Source organism: Haliotis rufescens, unplaced genomic scaffold (genome assembly GCF_023055435.1).
Source record: "Haliotis rufescens isolate VD_foot unplaced genomic scaffold, xgHalRufe1.0.p SCAF_52, whole genome shotgun sequence".
Taxonomy (NCBI): Eukaryota; Metazoa; Mollusca; class Gastropoda; order Lepetellida; family Haliotidae; genus Haliotis; species Haliotis rufescens.
Window position 1 is genome coordinate 2,316,724 of NW_025964246.1, and position 19,832 is coordinate 2,336,555.

Consider the following 19,832-nt stretch of genomic DNA (forward strand, 5'->3'; position numbering starts at 1 on the left):
TATCAAAAGACACTTGGGTGAGATTCTATATATATTATTATCTCATGTCAGAATGATGAGCTCTGATTGGTCCATGTGATCTTGATTACATACTGTGTAACCCGCCTTGGAGGGGAATAAATTTCTCAGCGAGGGAATAAATCTCTTATACCTCGCCCATGCAATACAGGCTGCAGGTGGATTTCTGAGAGGCAAAATAAATCCCTCATACCCCGCTTCCAAGCAAAAAGCCACACGTTTTTTCCCGAGTCAATTGAAGTCACGTGACACAGCGCAAGTAAACCTCAGCTCAATCAAACAGCTGTTTTCTATCAATTTTGAATTTGTTTTTATTCTTTTACAATGTCATATTAAAATTTGTCGGTAAGATAAATTCATTGTAGCAGGATCACTTGGGTTTCATGGGGTTTTATGCGTCCCTCATTAGGTTTTATACCACTCGGGACGCATAAAATCCCATGAAACCCAAGTGATCCTGCTACAACTTATATTGTCTGCCACAAAAGTTACAGTGTTTTATATCTTTGCTCACAGTTTTAATAAAGGAAATATCTGTTCTTGGAGCTGTAGCAGAAAAAATTGGTCTGAAAACAAAATCCCAGGCCTCACAAGAATATCAAATGGTCTGTCCCTTGATCAATAGTCCAGAGTGAGTGAGTGAGTGTGGTTTTACACCGCTATTAGCAATATTAGCAATATTCCAGCAATATCACGGCGGGGGACACCAGAAATGGGCTTCACACATTGTACCCACGTCAGGAATCGAATCCGGGTCTTCGGCGTGACGAGCGAACACTTTAACCACTAGGCTACCCGACCGCCCCTCAAGCTATGTCACGGTGGGGAAGCACACAGAATATGGGCTTTAACCACTGGGCTACCCGACCGCCCCTCCAGCTATGTCACGGTGGGGAAGCACACAGAATATGGGCTTTAACCACTAGGCTACCTGACCGCCCCTCCAGCTATGTCACGGCGGGGAAGCACACAGAATATGGGCTTTAACCACTGGGCTACCCGACCGCCCCTCCAGCTATATCAAGGTGGGGAAGCACACAGAATTTTCGGCTTTAACCACTAGGCTACCCGACCGCCCCTCCAGCTATGTCACGGCGGGGAAGCAAACAGAATATGGGCTTTAACCACTAGGCTACCCGACCGCCCCTCCAGCTATGTCACGGCGGGGAAGCACACAGAATATGGGCTTTAACCACTAGGCTACCCGACCGCCCCTCCAGCTATATCAAGGTGGGGAAGCACACAGAATATGGGCTTTAACCACTAGGCTACCCGACCGCCCCTCCAGCTATGTCACGGTGGGGAAGCACACAGAATATGGGCTTTAACCACTAGGCTACCCGACCGCCCCTCCAGCTATGTCACGGTGGGGAAGCACACAGAATATGGGCTTTAACCACTGGGCTACCCGACCGCCCCTCGAGCTATATCAAGGTGGGGAAGCACACAGAATATGGGCTTTAACCACTAGGCTACCCGACCGCCCCTCCAGCTATGTCACGGTGGGGAAGCACACAGAATATGGGCTTTAACCACTGCACCTATATATAGAGCATGTCCTACGTGAAAGGGTAGGGTTTTATGCCTGTCAGGACTTGATGGTACAGTCAGCCAGGGTCTTGTTCCACAAAGCCGTCACAGTCTTTGATTAAACATAATGTAACAAATTTTATATTCGTGATAACACTTTCTTAGGTACAGATTCTAGTACCGGTACTTTTTTGGGCTGAGTCCTATCCAGGATTTGAACCCATACTTTTGTTGCATTTGGATGAGACTCAACCCCAAAAAATACTTGAATCTGTACTTTACAAAGAAAGTGTTATCCCAAATATAACATTTGTTACATTTGACCACTTTCTAAATGGCATTGTGTCTTCTTAGCTTTCGGCCATGGGAGCCGTGCCAATTTACACTTGTCAGAGGGGTACTCAAAGTATGTGATCTAGACTACCAGTTGTCGGACTTTCATTCTTGTGGAAGCCTCGGTGGATGAGTGGGTTAGATAGCTGACTTTGTGTGTTGGCGATTAGGTGCCTCATCTCTGAGAGTGTGGGTTCAAATCCTGGATGGGACTCAACCCAAAAACGTACTGGAATCTGTACTTTACAAAGAAAGTGTTATCCCAAATATAACATTTGTTACTTTTGACCACTTTCTAGTTGCATTGTGTGTTCATATGATCAAACAGTTGTAGCACTTCAGTGACTTTGAGACACATGACCAAGGTCACATATAACCATCTTCCCGAGGCAAGAGAGTTAACTGACTTTAAAAGTCCAGTTTCCACCCTTGCCGAACTAGTCTGGAATTCCTGGGCACGAGCGTATCGCCACCAGTGGCTATTACGAGTTATGTCCTTTCTATGCCTCTCCTTTTGACCAATCAGATTCAACCTCTCGTATCACTTGCATTTGCTTCAAACAAAAAACAGTAGCGCCCAGTCAAGACGATCTGATCGTTAATCAAGATCTATATTGTGAAAAAACGAGTCTTACATCGCGAAGTGCATCAAATCACGTGAGCACCTTGATTAAAAACATGAAAAGATTTAGATTATATCTGTTGACAACGAGTTAGCGGTGCACATGCTTTGCAAATCCTGCAGTCGACCGAAATCTGCATGACACTTTACGAACCGGATTTCGATATCGGTGCGCGATTTTGATTGGACTATGCATAGACTCGTTAGTCCAGCCAAAATGTAACTCCATAATACCAGCCTAGTTCGGCAAGAGTGGAAACATGACTTTTAAAGTCAGTTAACTCTCTTGCCTCGGGAAGATGCATATAACAACCTACCTACCTTCAGTCATCTCTTACAAGCACATAGGGTGCAGGGCTTCAAAGAGGAGATGTTCTAGAGCCTTACCTCAATCTGTTGGGAGGACTGAGATTAAGGTCGTCCTCCTGCACGACCTCTGGAATGTTCTCCACTTCGGGACATCGGGACAGGCGGTGTTCATCTTCCATACTCAGGGCCATGTCCCGCGACCCAAGAACAGGGGCTGAAAACTTCCTATCCATGGCCTTGAACCCGGATGGAGAGTTGGATGGGTGAAAGAATCTTGGAGAATCAACTGGAAGAGAAAAGCAGACTTTTAAGACGACATTATTTTCCAAAAATTGCCTCAGTTACCTCCCCTTAGTCTTACCTTGACCAAGGGGAAATAAAACGTGTCCTGTGTTAATGGGGTGTATGCAGGATGTTTTTGTGGGACTTGTGATTGTTTAACTACAAGAGGAGAACACAGTTCCGAGTTGACAGGTTGTTTTACACAGCATTTTTCGTGTGACATGTGACAGATAAACTGTAAGAGTGAGTGAGTGCAGGTCGCAGACGTTTACCACTTTGCTGACAGGTTGTTTTACACAGCATTTTTCGTGTGACATGTGACAGATAAACTGTAAGAGTGAGTGAGTGCAGGTCCCAGACGTTTACCACTTTGCTGAAACCCATGAGCACAGGTATGGTGTTAACAAACCTAGAAACATAATCGTGCAAACAGGATTCGAACCCATGATCAAAGGTTTCTGGCGTGCCCAAGGAACGCAACTCTGCACAGCGAATTGCATCACCTTAGATGACTAGGCCACTGTGCCCCGTGAAACGTAAGAGCAGATATTGGGCGACTACGCGTCGTAAGAGGCAACTAACTGGATCAGGTGGTCAGGCTCGCTGACTTGGTTGATGCATGTCATCGATCCCAATTGTGTTGATCGATGTTCATGATGTCAATCACTGGATTGTCTGGTCCAGACTCGATTAGCTACAGACCACTGTTATATAGCTGGAATATTGCTGGAGTGTGACGTTAAATCCCAAACAAAACAAAAACATTTTGGTCCAACAGCTACCTCACACTCATCATCGGAATGACCTTCCACTCATCCACTCTCACTGGTGTCCATCCTCGCCTATCCAGTGTATATTTATCCATTCTCTTATGATAAATACCCTAGAGCCATTCATCCCCATAGCATTGTATCAGAACTCATGTGACCATCTCTATATCACCAACTTAGCACTGAATGAATGGACCCGTGAAGATCCGGGGTAGAATAGGTCTTCAGCAACCCATGCTTGCCAAAAAGCGTCTATGCTTGTCGTAAGAGGCGACTAACGGGATCGGGTGATCAACCTCGATGACTTTGTTGATGCATGTCATCGATCCCAATTGCATGGATCGATGCTCATGATGTCAATCACTGGACTGTCGGGTCCAGGCTCGATTGTTTACAAACCGTCGTCATATAGCTGGAATATTGCTTAGAGCGGAGTTAAACAACAAACAAATTAGCAAAGAATGGATCTTGCTAGTGAGAGTCATTAGATTAGGTGGCTATTTTGTACCTTGAGCCATTTGAATCAGGCTCTTAATGTTCCTATGGTAGCAAACGGTTCTTGGGCTTTTATGATGAAAGAATAGAGATATAATTCACGGGCTAATTAAGGATGGAATTTGTGTGTGAAGCATTCCTATTGGATACCCTTCTATCAAAAAGTGTTGGGTATATAGTTCGTATCAATACATGTTGGTGTCCAATGAGGTCGGGTGCAATGGGGTGTAACATGGTGTGCAAGATTACTGCACTTATATGAACGCATGGGTTCGTGCATGCTTTTGTGTGTGGCTGCTTGTACTTGTCTGGACTGATGCCGATTTATAGTGCTAGCTCACTGAGATACCATGCTGCAGTTTAACATGAATACCCCACTCCGAAGAATACTAACTCCGAGCCAACCAGTCTTGTTTTAGTCCCAGTGCCAGGCAGGATCGAACCCTGGACCTTCTGCTCTCTGGGCGGATGCTCTACCACTTGACCACAGAGGCGGTCTGGTTTCAAATAAGAGACTGATCCATAATTATACAAGGCGGGTGATGCCAGTAAATTTTGTCTTCTGTGAGAGGATTAAATTACATCCAAAGTAGGTATCATGTGTTTGTAATTCTTTCCATTGGCACTGGAATCAGCAAGCACAGGAACATTGGACATTGTACATGTGACGATACCAACGTTTTTCTTACAAATATCTATTTACGGATTCAGCGAAGGAAATGACATATAATTATTTTAGTAGTACTTGTAGGGTTGGTTGTTTAATGCTGAGTCAGCCTTATTCCAGCAGTATCATGTTTGGTTGTAGATAATCAAGTGAGTGAGTGAGTGAGTCGGGTTTAACACCGCTTTTAACAGTATTCCAGTTATATCGCGGCGTGTCAGCTTAATGTGGGAGGAAATTAGATAATCAAGGCAACCAGTCATTGACAGCCACCATTACACACACCTTGTGGCCTATACCACTGTATTAGTTATACTAGTGGCCCTACAACTAATCCACATCAGATATACTAGTGACCCCAAAACTCATCTACAATAGTTTATACTAGTGGCCCTAAAACTAATCTACATTAGTTGATACTAGTGGCCCTACAACTTATCCACATTAGATATACTAGTTGCCCAAAAACTTATCTACACTAGTTAATACTCGTGGCCCTAAAACTAAGCTACATTAGATATAGTAGTGGCCCTACAACTAATCTACACTAGCTGATACTAGTGGCCCTACAACTAATCTACGTTAGTTGATACTAGTGCCCTTACAACTACACTAGCTGATACTAGTGGCCCTACAACTAATCAACAGTTGATACTAGTGACCCTAAAAACTAATCTACACAAGTTAATACTAATGATCCAACAACAGACCCACAATAGTTGATACCAGAAACCAGAAAAGGCTGGTCAAACCTTCTTATTTCTCACTTGGTGCTTGCAATGCACAATATTGAATAGTGACAAATTCAATGATTTTTCTTGTAGTGATTCTGAGATTGAGATACAAAAATATATGTTTTTGTTTATTGCTATTTATCATGATAAAAGAAATTTTCAATATTATAAATAATACTTATCAGCATTAAGTGTACTACACAAGGCAATTTTCCTCCATTCCAGTGGGATTAGGCCTAACTTAAGTGTCAGTCATTGCCATCTACTTGTAACATGCCAGGGTTTGCCAAACAATGTATAAACAACAATCCTGCCACTGAACATCTGCTGCTCCCCTAACAACTTTTCTTTAACCCTCTAAATGTCAGACTGTTGAGAGCAAGAATCACTTCAAGTTGTGGAATTGTTTCTCTCTCCATGAAAACATTGCTTCTTATCGATGTACGCCAAACATGCTGCACATTATCTCTCTTAGAAAAGAATATCAAAAGAATGGGCTCTGGATCAAACAAACAAACAATTCTGTAACTGTGGCTCCAGAACAAATATTCATGGGATGGTGCTTCTCATAATGTCAAACTTAAAGGCCCGACCTACTGTATTCCTTCTGTTACAAGCCCGGGAGTCTATTCATTTCACGCAAGCCATTGACCCGGCGTCTGTTAGAGGCTGGTGTGTACTTGAGGTCTGGTTTATTCTGTTTAATGCTGGCACTGTGGCAACTCACTACCTTACTCACTACACATTATTAATCACTAACATATCACAGTCTTAAAGACAAGGTTTGTAACAGAGGCTCGGTTTCTATTTTTGTGACAGAGAGTATGACCCCGTGCCTAATAGGTGAGGTGAGGTAAAATTAGGTTTAACGTCGCGTCCAAGATTATTGCACTTATATAGCGACGTGCATGCACACGTGTGTGTGTGTGTGTGTGTGTGTGTGTGTGTGTGTGTGTGTGTGTGTAGTCCTGACTGATGCCGATTTATAGTACCAGCACACTGAGACACCATGCCGACGTTTAACATGAATACCCCACTCAGACACAGTATACTGACTCCGAGCCGACCAGTCCTTGTTTTAGCCCCTTAATGCCAAGCGCCAGACAGGGTAACAACATGTACCATCTTTTAACGTCTTTTGGTATGACGCGGCCGGGGATCGAACCCCGGACCTTCGGCTCTCCGGGCGGACGCTCTACCACTAGACCACGGAGGCGCTCTCCGGGCGGACACTCTACCACTAGACCACGGAGGCGGTCTCCGGGCGGGTGCTCTACCACTAGACCACGGAGGCGGTCTCCGGGCGGGTGCTCTACCACTAGACCACGGAGGCGGTCTCCGGGCGGGTGCTCTACCACTAGACCACGGAGGCGGTCTGGTGCCTAATAGAGGAAATACAGTAACTTAGTTCCTTGGGTTATCGTACACCTGCATGGGCTGATGCAGATAATGTTTGTACACGTGTTGCAGACAGGAACTCTGTGCATGCCAATGCAAACAGCATTCTGTGATTGTATTCTTCCACAAAATATTTGGGGTGGAGTGATATATAATAATGTCAAACCTGCAACACCAAAAGGTTTGACACGTGTGTGGGTGTAAATACTGCAATGCCACCTTTCTTGAAACTTGTACAAGCTCAATGTCTGCCGTAATACATTTATAACATGTGGCTGGTGAAACACTTTTTTACGGATCAGTTGTTGACTATTATGAACTAATGTAAATCAGTTGTAGGTGACTGGTATCAACTAATGTGGATCAGTTGTAGGTGACTGGTATCAACTAATGTGGATCAGTTGTAGGTGACTAGAATCAACTAATGTGGATCAGTTGTAGGTGACTAGTATCAACTAATGTGGATCAGTTGTAGGTGATTAGTATCAACTAATGTGGATCAGTTGTAGGTGACTAGTATCAACTAATGTGGATCAGTTGTAGGTGACTAGTATCAACTAATGTGGATCAGTTGTAGGTGACTAGTATCAACTAATGTGGATCAGTTGTAGGTGACTAGTATCAACTAATGTGGATCAGTTGTAGGTGACTGGTATCAACTAATGTGGATCAGTTGTAGGTGACTAGTATCAACTAATGTGGATCAGTTGTAGGTGATTAGTATCAACTAATGTGGATCAGTTGTAGGTGGCTAGTATTAACTAATGTGGATCAGTTTTAGGTGATTAGTATCAACAAATGTGGATCAGTTGTAGGTGACTAGTATCAACTAATGTGGATCAGTAAAACAATTGCCAATTGTACATTTTGTACCAACCTTGAGACCTACAGCGGGTACCTGGGTAGGGTCGGGTAATAGGGGGCGGGTATCCGGGGAGTATATATAGGATCATCACAGCCCTCGTCACAAGTATCAAGTCCTGTTGATCTGGTGTAGTGTCACTTAATTATTTAGTTAAATTCCAATACCAATTCCAAATTTCTCTTACAGATGTGTACAAGGTTATAGAGAACGATTTATAAAGAATTTATCTTTGTCTTTCTCAGGTGTCCTAGAAAGTTGCGAGGTAATTATCTAGCTAAATAATTAATACAAGCTTCAATGTGTTGACTGGTGAGGTGAGGTGAGGTGAGGTGAGGTGAGGTGAGGTGAGGTGAGGTGAGATTGGGTTCAAAATTATTGCACTTATATAGCGACATGCGTGCATGCTTGTGTTTGTGCATGCGGCTGCTTGTACTAGACTGGACAGATGCCGGTTTTATAGTGCTAGCCCACTGAGAAACCAGATCTGGTTTTATCCTTGTTTTAACATCTTTCGGTATGAAGGGGCCAGGGATGGAACTAACAACCTTCCTTGCTGAGGGCAGATACTCCGTCTACTCCACCATGGAGTATGCGAGGGGAAACATGGATTTATGAGTGAGTGAGTGAGTGAGTGAGTTGGGTTTAATGCCGCTTTTAACAGTATTCCAGTTATATCACGGTGTGTCAGCTTAATTTTGGAGGAAAGCCTGAAGTGATGCAGGTCTCAGACGTTTACCACTTCGGTGAAACCCACAAGCACGGGTGTGGTGCTGACAAACCTAGAAACATAATTGGGGTGAACCGGGATTCAAACCCACAATCATATGTTTCTGGCGTGCCCAAGGGACGCAACTCTGCACAGCAAATTGTGGCGCCTTGGACGACTGGGCCACCCGTGCCCCCCACATGGATTTATGATGCTATTAGCAGTGTTCCATTCATGTCTCACCAGAAGGAACCAAGAATAGGAGTGACTGAGTGACAAGTTTACAAGTTCCTTGAATACCTGGCACATCAACTGAAAATAATGAGCACATCCAATCAACTGAGCACTCGAGGGACATCTCATCTCCTCTACAACCTTGTCCTTGTTCAACAAGCAGACCGGAGCTGGAACGCTGCCAGCGTCATGATTCATGTCCAGTTTCAATAGACATCTTCTATGCTGCTCTCAGAACGCTCCAATTAATTTGTATGAATTTCTGTCTCCTCTGTCCTACATAGAACTCATTTGTCAGGGCCGTCCGTAGGAGTCTTGGCATCAATCATATGGCTGCAGCCGCAGAAGACCACAACACACGCTACGAAACTTGGCCGCTTCGTGTGATTAATGTAAGATGTTGTATTCTGCCCTTGACTTCCTAAATTGATTATATTGACTGTGTTTTTGCGCTCTCAAATGTGTTCCATTGTACATTTGTTTATTATATTTGTAGCGGAGGATACAATGCTTTTTAAACATAATGTGTTCTGTCTTTGACGGTCATTAATTCATCATACTAAACAGTGTTAATAAAGTGCACTTGAAAGCATCTCTGACCTACAGTAATAATAGTGAGTGAGTGAGTATGGTTTTACGTCCCTTTTAGCAATATTCCAGCTATATCACGGTGGGGGGACACCACAAATGTACAAATTGTTCCCATGTGGGGAATCAAACCCAGGTGTGACGAGCAAACGCTTTAACCACTAGACTACCCCACCGCCCCTACAAAAACAATAACAATGAAAATAATAACAATAACCAACAATAATAATACCACACTCTGCTAGTTACGTGACACAGGAGATGAATTTCACTATTTGTTTATCTGCCTTCATTTGATGAGTGGAAAGAAGGGATTCATAAATATTATTACATGTATATTAAACCTAACATATTTAAAAAGAATTTGCTATTTTAAGCCCAAGATTAGGAACATTAAGAAATGATGAGCATAATAATCATGATAAAGTTCTAACCTGGAGGAACATTTCATAAATGTTTGTACAAATTTTCTGATTTTGTGTTTACGCAGTCCAACTGCATGTTCATGATACGGTAGTATGTTTTTCATGTCTACACACTTTGTAGAATCAGTACTTGAATTGTACCTCTAATGTCACTGCAAGCGACCTGAATGTAAATAAAGTTAAGTCCAATTCAGAGTGTTTTGTAAACAAACATGGCTTCAAATCACTGGGATCAATGTCATAAATGGGACAGTTTACTCAGGCTTTGTATTCCTACAGTTTCATGGGGATGGTTCACTCAGGCTTTGTATTCCTTCACTGGTTTCATAGGGACGGTTGACTCAGGCTTTGTTTTCCTTCACTGGTTTCATGGGGACGGTTCACTCAGGCTTTGTATTCCTACAGTTTCATGGGGATGGTTCACTCAGGCTTTGTATTCCTTCACTGGTTTCATAGGGACGGTTGACTCAGGCTTTGTTTTCCTTCACTGGTTTCATGGGGACGGTTCACTCAGGCTTTGTAGTCCCACACGGTTTCATGGGGACGGTTCACTCAGGCTTTGTAGTCCTACACAGTTTCATGGGGACGGTTCACTCAGGCTTTGTAGTCCTACACGGTTTCATGGGGACGGTTCACTCAGGCTTTGTATTCCTACAGTTTCATGGGGACGGTTGACTCAGGCTTTGTATTCCTTCACTGGTTTCATAGGGACGGTTGACTCAGGCTTTGTTTTCCTTCACTGGTTTCATAGAAGTTCACTCAGGCTTTGTATTCCTATATGGTTTCATGGGGACAGTTCACTCAGGCTTTGAAGTCCTACACAGTTTCATGGGGATGGTTCACTCAGGCTTTGTAGTCCTACAGTTTCATGGGGACAGTTCACTTAGGCTTTGTATTCCTACACAGTTACAAGGGGACGGTTCACTCAGGCTTTGTATTCCTACACGGTTTCATGGGGACTGTTCACTCAGGCTTTGTAGTCCTACACGGTTTCATGGGGACGGTTCACTCAGGCTTTGTAGTCCTACACGGTTTCATGGGGACGGTTCACTCAGGCTTTGTATTCCTACAGTTTCATGGGGATGGTTCACTCAGGCTTTGTATTCCTTCACTGGTTTCATAGGGACGGTTGACTCAGGCTTTGTTTTCCTTCACTGGTTTCATGGGGACGGTTCACTCAGGCTTTGTATTCCTTCACTGGTTTCATAGGGACGGTTGACTCAGGCTTTGTAGTCCCACACGGTTTCATGGGGATGGTTCACTCAGGCTTTGTAGTCCTACACAGTTTCATGGGGACGGTTCACTCAGGCTTTGTAGTCCTACACGGTTTCATGGGGACGGTTCACTCAGGCTTTTTAGTCCTACACAGTTTCATGGGGACGGTTCACTCAGGCTTTGTAGTCCTACACGGTTTCATGGGGACGGTTCACTCAGGCTTTGTAGTCCTACACAGTTTCATGGGGACGGTTCACTCAGGCTTTGTAGTCCTACACGGTTTCATGGGGACGGTTCACTCAGGCTTTGTATTCCTACAGTTTCATGGGGACGGTTCACTCAGGCTTTGTAGTCCTACACGGTTTCATGGGGACGGTTCACTCAGGCTCTGTAGTCCTACACAGTTTCATGGGGACGGTTCACTCAGGCTTTGTAGTCCTACACGGTTTCATGGGGACGGTTCACTCAGGCTTTGTATTCCTACAGTTTCATGGGGACGGTTCACTCAGGCTTTGTATTCCTTCACTGGTTTCATAGGGACGGTTGACTCAGGCTTTGTTTTCCTTCACTGGTTTCATGGGGACGGTTCACTCAGGCTTTGTAGTCCCACACGGTTTCATGGGGACGGTTCACTCAGGCTTTGTAGTCCTACACAGTTTCATGGGGACGGTTCACTCAGGCTTTGTAGTCCTACACGGTTTCATGGGGACGGTTCACTCAGGCTTTGTATTCCTACAGTTTCATGGGGACGGTTCACTCAGGCTTTGAAGTCCTACACGGTTTCATGGGGACGGTTCACTCAGGCTTTGTAGTCCTACACAGTTTCATGGGGACAGTTCACTAAGGCTTTGTATTCCTACACAGTTTCAAGGGGACGGTTCACTTAGGCTTTGTATTCCTACATGGTTTCAAGGGGATGGTTCACTCAGGCTTTGTAGTCCTACAGTTTCATGGGGACAGTTCACTTAGGCTTTGTAGTCCTACACAGATTCATGGGAACGGTTCACTCAGGCTTTGTATTCCTACACAGTTTCATGGGAACGGTTCACTCAGGCTTAGTATTTCTACACAGTTTCATGGGGACGGTTCACTCAGGCTTTGTATTCCTACACGGTTTCATGGGGATGGTTCACTCAGGCTTTGTATTCCTACACGGTTTCATGGGGACGGTTGACTCAGGCTTTGTATTCTTACACAGCTTCATAGGGACGGTTGACTCAGGCTTTGTATTCTTACACGGTTTCATGGGGACGGTTCACTCAGGCTTTGTAGTCCTACACGGTTTCATGGGGACGGTTCACTCAGGCTTTGTATTCTTACACTGTTTCATGGGGACGGTTAACTCAGGCTTTGTATTCTTACACGGTTTCATGGGGATGGTTCACTCAGGCTTTGTATTCTTACACGGTTTCATGGGGATGGTTCACTCACAGCTGCTTTATGAATGACAATGTGTCTTCAATTTTTATTATTCTAAGAATGACATTATATATTATATAGAGATAATTATCCTATTCAGATTCTCACCAAAGGCTCGCATAAACTATTTTTCATCCTTATATATCTTACTTATGATACCAAAACACACTTGGATAATAATCTCCATATATTCATAACTTTTCAGTTTGTATGGAAACTGAAACTTGTATCTGCAATAATAAATATATTAACTTGAACTTTTTTTTAAAAAATGTAATTGTTTTCAAATTTAAAAACTTCATTGTTCATGTCATTGTTATATGTACATCTCAAAGTGGTCACGTGTTATTTTAAGAGCAGGCAAGTCTCCACATTGTCTGCATCGAATGTGACATCAAATGAGTGATCCTTTTTCAGATGATCCTGTTTAAACTGGGCTGCATTCCTTCTTACTGCCCAGCTTGTATAACAATGTGTCTTGTGAACAGTTACCATGGGTGTTTATGAATGTAATCCACCACCCCATCAGGGCCCCTTGAGACTACTTGCGAAGTGTGAGTCATGTTTTGATGAATATTTTTCTCTGCCCTCAATGTCTCCCTGACAAGGTTGAAATGAATACTGGTGTCTGTGTCAAAAGTCTGCTTGAGAAGAGATTAAAGGTGCATTTCTAACTTTACAAGGCCCCTTGAGAGTTTACACTCAGCATGAAAAATAACCTATACTGGGCCCCTTGAGACATGGAACTGTGTGAGATTGTTTTTCTGATTGGCTAGTTGCCAGGATTTATCATTAAAAGTGAGCGTGTGAGTTTTACCTTGTGTAAAAAATGTACTTCAGTCTGATGTAGGCAGGCCGAAGTGGAAAAAGACTGGGATGAAACCAAAGGTTGGGGCTGACAGACCATGGATCATAATCTTGTGTATCTGTGATTCAAAACCACAACCAGCAGATCCTGGCATGACCAAGGGGAGGTAATTGTGGCATGTGCGGCCCCTTACCCCTTGATACTTGTAGCCATGTGGGAGATTTGTTAATTGGATTGTCAGTGTTGTCAGTACCTGGCGAACCCACAACCAGCAGATCCTGTTATGACCAAGGGGAGGCAACTATGGCATGTGAGATTTGTTAACCTGATTGTCAGTTGTTGTTGGTGCCCTGCTAACCCACAACCAGCAGATCCTGGTTTGACCAAGGGGAGGTAATTGTGGCATGAGAGGCCCCTTACCCCCTTGAGACTCATGTGGGAGATTTGTTAACCTGATTGTCAGCTGTTGTCAGTGCCCGGCAAACCCACAACCAGCAGATCCTGGTATGACCAAGGGGAGGCAATTGTCACTCCCGGCTGTAATTTCCTGGTAGGCTCATCACAACCCTCCCACAGCCCCTAACACATACACACAGATCATGCTCACAAGCCTGAAATCAATATCTCACAACGGCAATGCTGTCGGATGATTTGGACGAAAAGGCAGAAGAAACAGAATATCAATACATATCAAATAAAAAAGTACACACTTCATCAACTTATAATACCAGCATGCGGTAATTTCTCAGCCAATCAAAATGAACCAGGACTATTCAACGACCAATCATATCACAAATGAGAACAGTGGAAATAAAATAAAATCCCAGACACGTTTTGGTCAATAATTTGAGACAGGGAGAGAACCAACTAAATCACAACCAAGGTCGACATGCTCACAGTAATGACTCTGTATGAGAAAATAAATTTGTCACATAATTAGGAGGTAATCCAAGTCAGCGAGTCAAAAATAATCAATCATGGCGGCAAGATGTTTGTTAAAGCTGTAGTCTCCATCGAAAGTCTTCTTGAGCATGCAGCAAGCTCATCACGCCATGTTTACATTAAGCAAAGGATACGGGGGAAATAGTTCCCTGGTGGAGTACGAGGAAATAGTTCCCTGATGAAGTACGAGGATATTTCCCTAGAGGGACTAAATCAGGGAGGGAGGTAATATACACCATCTTCACGTAAAGGGGTGAGCCACCATACTTCACTTTTGTTGAGACGTCTTGCCAAATTGTTGACAAATTCTTATCAAATGAATTCCCTCCTTTCATGCTTAACATAGACATTGTTCTTACACATTTTTTTTCAAATACAAAAAGTTTACCATAAATAATTATTTTACACAAAAACATCTAAAAAACCACAACATTGATTATCCTAATTTTTTCAGTACAATGAAAGAAGGAAATACATTCTCAAGTCAGTGAAAGGGTTAAAACTGACGCTTCTTGATACAGACAGAAAACAGAATACTGATATATTTTCTATAAATTGATTTTCTTTATTGATTTCATTCTAAGTGCAACATTTAGCAATGTACAATTTCCTCGAAATCTAAGCCACATAATCCAGTGATTTTCATTATTATTCACAGAACTGGGTTAAGAAAGGGTTAACGCTTATCTCTTTTTTATCACATCGGAATAAGGAGTTGCATTAACCCTTCCTCAGTGAGAAATCCGAGAGAATTTTGCAATAATGAAATGAACAGAAAATTGTCACATTTGCTCTTTCAAACTCATGTTGCCACAGCATCAATGGGAGATACTATTTGTATGACGACACAAAACATGATGTACTTTCACAAAATTTGTATAAAATCTAAAAAAAACTTAGTCCACATATAACTGGAATATTTCGCGCCAAAACATAACACGGTTTAATTCAAACAATGAAAACAGCATAACATAGGTATGTAGCATCTCAATAATGTCACTTCTAAAACACTTGAGAGAACAACATCAATTAATAACATTAGTCTCGAGGGTAACACAACGTGGACACAGATTCAGTTTGATCTATATCTAAAAGTGCAAATTTCATAAAACAATCACAATTTGTAGTGATGCTGTAACCAAGGATACAGATTCCTCAAATATTGCTTTTTTTCAAAATAATCATTTCCAATGTTTGTGCCTAAAACTCTCAAAAATAAACTTCTGAAATCAAAATGCGAATGACAATGGGGGCTTTCTGTACATATCCATATTATTGCAATTTTCAAGTCTAACAAATAGTTTCTTAAACTATGAATAGAAAATAACACATAACAAACAACATTATGCTATTTACTGTTTGCAGAAGAACAAAGCGACACTGCAATATCTTCGATTGGCCGTTAATCACACTTTCTCCATCTGGTAAATATATTGTCATATTCATCCAAAACACAAAGGAAATGAAAGCACTAGGAATATGATGCTCATTGACAGAGTACCACCACCAGTAACCATGACAACCATATATACCGCTACAGTATGTCTTCTTATCTTACCGATAGGCCACAACAAATTTATAAATATTTATTGTTCTTAGACAAAACATGCTAATTTTTCAAACCATAAACACTATTTAGTGGTGATTTGGTTGCTTTTTCACAACTGAATTACCTACATTGACTAAAAATTGTTTGCCCAAAAATTGACGATCGAGAGGTCTATTTCAAATTTAGACAAAAAACACAGTAAGTTGTACATTCAGGGAAATTTCTGTTGACTTTCTGTTAATGATAGATTTTAAGAAAATATACCATTTAATGAAGTCTTTAAAATAAACCATGTCATGTGCCTTGTTGCTTCTACAAAGACTTAATCAATGATACTTTTTCCTATCGATTAAGATGTATATTTACTTATATTGAACTATTTACTTATATCGAACTATTTCTTTACACCCGACATGGCATAACAGTTTTTCTGTCACAATCACCTTATGTAAAAATTAAATATTTTTTTCTTTCCAACTTAGAGTAGAGGCCTTTAATCTCGCAGAAAATGAAAGAGTTTTTTTTCCTTGATTGATACAAAAATTGAAATATATATGATTAAAGTATTTTAAATTTTCTTTAACAGATAATCAGTTTACAAATAGTTACCAGGAAGGAAAAATATTTCTCTGTAAACAGTAAATAACATACTCATCCTGATCATAACACAGTCACATGAACGATGTAATTTCATATATTATCTCAATTTCAATGACAATGTAACCTTTTAAAAAAACTAAAGATAATAGTCACACTAACAATCATAATCATAATTCTCTCCCAGTATAGAAGCTCGCCTGGTCAGCTTTAAGTAGCGTGTTTGGTCTGAAAATATTTACCTCGGGGCTACTCATGGAATGATGTACTAAAAAAATAATCTAACATTGACTACAAAAAATATTTGCACGCAGGAAGGTGAGATTCTTCATAAATGAATAAACTCTGTTTAAAAAGGAAGTCATGAATGCTTCAAATAAGATATTCTATAACATAACCATGTCCCCAAAAGGTTGGCCGCTATCTTAATATCGCTTTAAGTATGTTGGGCATACTTACTCGATGTTCTTCAACAAATTAAGAAACAGTTGTCTTTCAGACATGAAGCCTCTATGGCCCGATGGATTTCATGAATAAGATTCCACTGTGAGTGAGGACAAAATTATAGTTTATATGATACATGCCTTGGGTGGTGGAATACACTCATTATATACCATGATACACCAATAACTTGAAGTAAGTGAGTTGGGTTTGGCGCTATCTTGAACTGTATTTCCATTATATCATGGCATGTCAACTCACTGTAGGAAGACTGATGACGGATGTCGCCCACTTGGTAAAACCACAAACACAGGGATGGTACCAGCAGACCAAGATCATAATCAGGGTAAATCAGAGATTTATAACCCAAAATCAGTGGTTCCTGGGACATCTAAGGGACATAACTCTTAAACACAGGGATGGGACCAGCAGACCAAGATCATAATCAGGGCAAATCTGAGACTTATAACCCAAGATCAGTGGTTCCTGGGACATCTAAGGGACACAACTCTTAAACTGCTATCCATGCCAGCCTTGAGACACCGGGAAACATCCCTATAGGATATTCATGACATTATGAATACATGACAATTTTTTTTTCAATAAAAAAGCAACTTCTTTTATTCTTTGTCACAACGTAAAAAAAGTTGCTATCCATAAAAAACGTCACGTATTCATGTTCTTCCAACTTCTTAATGCCTATCAAAGATTTCATTTGATGATGTTGTGATGATCATGAATTACATAGTTATTATAACATATTATTGCTCCCCAAACCATTATTACTAATTATACCTGCATAGCAATGTGGATTGATTCTACAAGAAAAGGGCAAACGCTTTCAATTTATTAACTGATTTTCAAGCTGGAATATATTGTTGCCTATCAATACAATACACCATTAAAATATTACAACTGAATAAATCAATCAACACCAGGATCAAACTTCGAAGTACAGATGATCCAACACTGAAATTGGTTCAAGCGATCACTTAGGAAATATTCTCATTAAGCTTACAAAGCAACAAAGATGCTGGTGCAGGCTGCATATATTGCACAAGCAGAAGAAGGCCGTCAGAGTACCAAGCACCTCATCAAGACAGAGCTAGTCATAAGGAAAGTACAGTGACCTTGAATCCGTCTAATCACATCAAATATACTGAATACATTAGGCCAATAAACCAATTACGAGTCATCCTAATTTTCTGACAAAAAACTGAGCACATCTTATTGAAAGAACTTAAAGGCCACTGTGGCTCTTCAGAAACACTACATTCTTTACAACTAGTTATATGTCATCAGTCAACTTCTAAGTAATGCCTATTAAACAATTCAACTAGTTATATATAAATACTATCCTCCTAGTCACTGATAATCAACAATGCCTGTAGCTGAGAAAGATTCAGAAAAGAAAGAACAGCGATATTGTCTGCAAACATATATATTTCAAGCAAATCAAACAAATCCTCACGCTAGTGGGAAGTAAAATCTTCTCTTGACCAATCAATTGTTTCCTCTCCAATGAACATCCAATCAAATGGCGCCTTATCCTAAAACAAGGGCAGGTAACTCTCATAACATAAAACAACAACAACAATGCTGACTAACCAGTCTGAACACTGAAAGTTCTACGTGATGTACGAAAATGGATCTAAATGAACACTAATGGGGTTACAACTACTAATAAACATGGACGTCATCAATATTAAGTGAAAGACAAAATTCGACCAATTCTACCCACAGGATTCAAAAGTTAATAAACAATCAAAGAATCACAACTACGAAGGAATAGACACAAAATGTCTGCATTAGGAGTCCTTTCAGCAATTTCCGAATCAACAAACAAACATAAATAAAACTAGTATGACTGAAAATATGTTTTGAAGTCCAAGGGATCCAAATTAGCGTTGTAATATCTACACACACCTACAAGCAATGGGATCTTGTCACTACTGTTGCTCTTTGTCCAAATTTTAATAATGAATGAATAAAAAATAAACCCAATCCCCCCCAAATTTTTAAAATAATATAAAATACTAGCTTTGAATAAATGAAATAAAATAAAATATTTGAACTCTTGAATAGGGGACTTATGATGACCTGGGTTTGTGGGATGTAAGCAGTAAGGGCCATTGTAAATTTCACGATATCACAGATTACTAAAAATATAGAGATTTAAGCAATTCACCATAAAACTAAATAACGAATGTCTATTTTGCCATGGAAATAAACTTCAAGAGCAAACAAGAGGATATGGAACTAGTAGCCATGCCGATTACAAATAATGCCAGATAATAACACAGATAAAGAAATAAAAAACAAAAGCTCAATGCCAACAAAAACAAGAAAGCATGTGGTAATTTTATAGTTTTTTGTTTTTTTTCTATTAAATTGTGGTTTATGGCATAGTAGTCCAGTATTCAAAATATACATATAATCCTGGTTACAAGCAATTATATTATTTACAGCCTTCATTGAATGAAAAGTGATGAAACTTTAAAACAAATTTAATTTATTTTGCTGCAAGAGAATGGTATTTTTTCTTACTAAGAAATTATTCCAGTTATAGTTAGTCAATAAACTACATGGGAAATATGTTACAGTCACACCCTGAAACTCACTGTACTCTTGTATGACATCAGTGAGTGAGTGAGTGAGTTGGGTTTAACGCCGCTTTTAACAGTATTAGTTATATCATGGCGTGTCAGCTTAATGTGGGAGGAAAGCCTGAAGTGATGCAGGTCTCAGACGTTTACCACTTCGGTGAAACCCAGAAGCATGGGTATGGTGCTGACAGACCAAGCGAGGCGGGATTCGAACCCACAATTCTGGCATGACCAGGGGACACACCATTGAATAGCCAATCACTGACCCAATAACCTGAGAAC

At 41.0% G+C, this 19,832-nt stretch overlaps 1 protein-coding gene across 7 annotated transcripts in view; it reads right to left on the reverse strand.

The window, feature by feature from the left end:
• The window catches only part of LOC124152132 (FERM, ARHGEF and pleckstrin domain-containing protein 2-like), a 157,741-nt gene that overhangs the window by 17,627 nt on the left and 120,282 nt on the right, over positions 1-19,832 (reverse strand). For all 7 annotated transcript variants that reach the window (XM_048384911.1, XM_048384910.1, XM_048384909.1 and 4 more), the window contains one exon: positions 2,891-3,098. In XM_048384911.1, the coding sequence (XP_048240868.1) occupies positions 2,891-3,098 (208 nt within the window). The remainder of the gene's footprint in view (positions 1-2,890; positions 3,099-19,832) is intronic.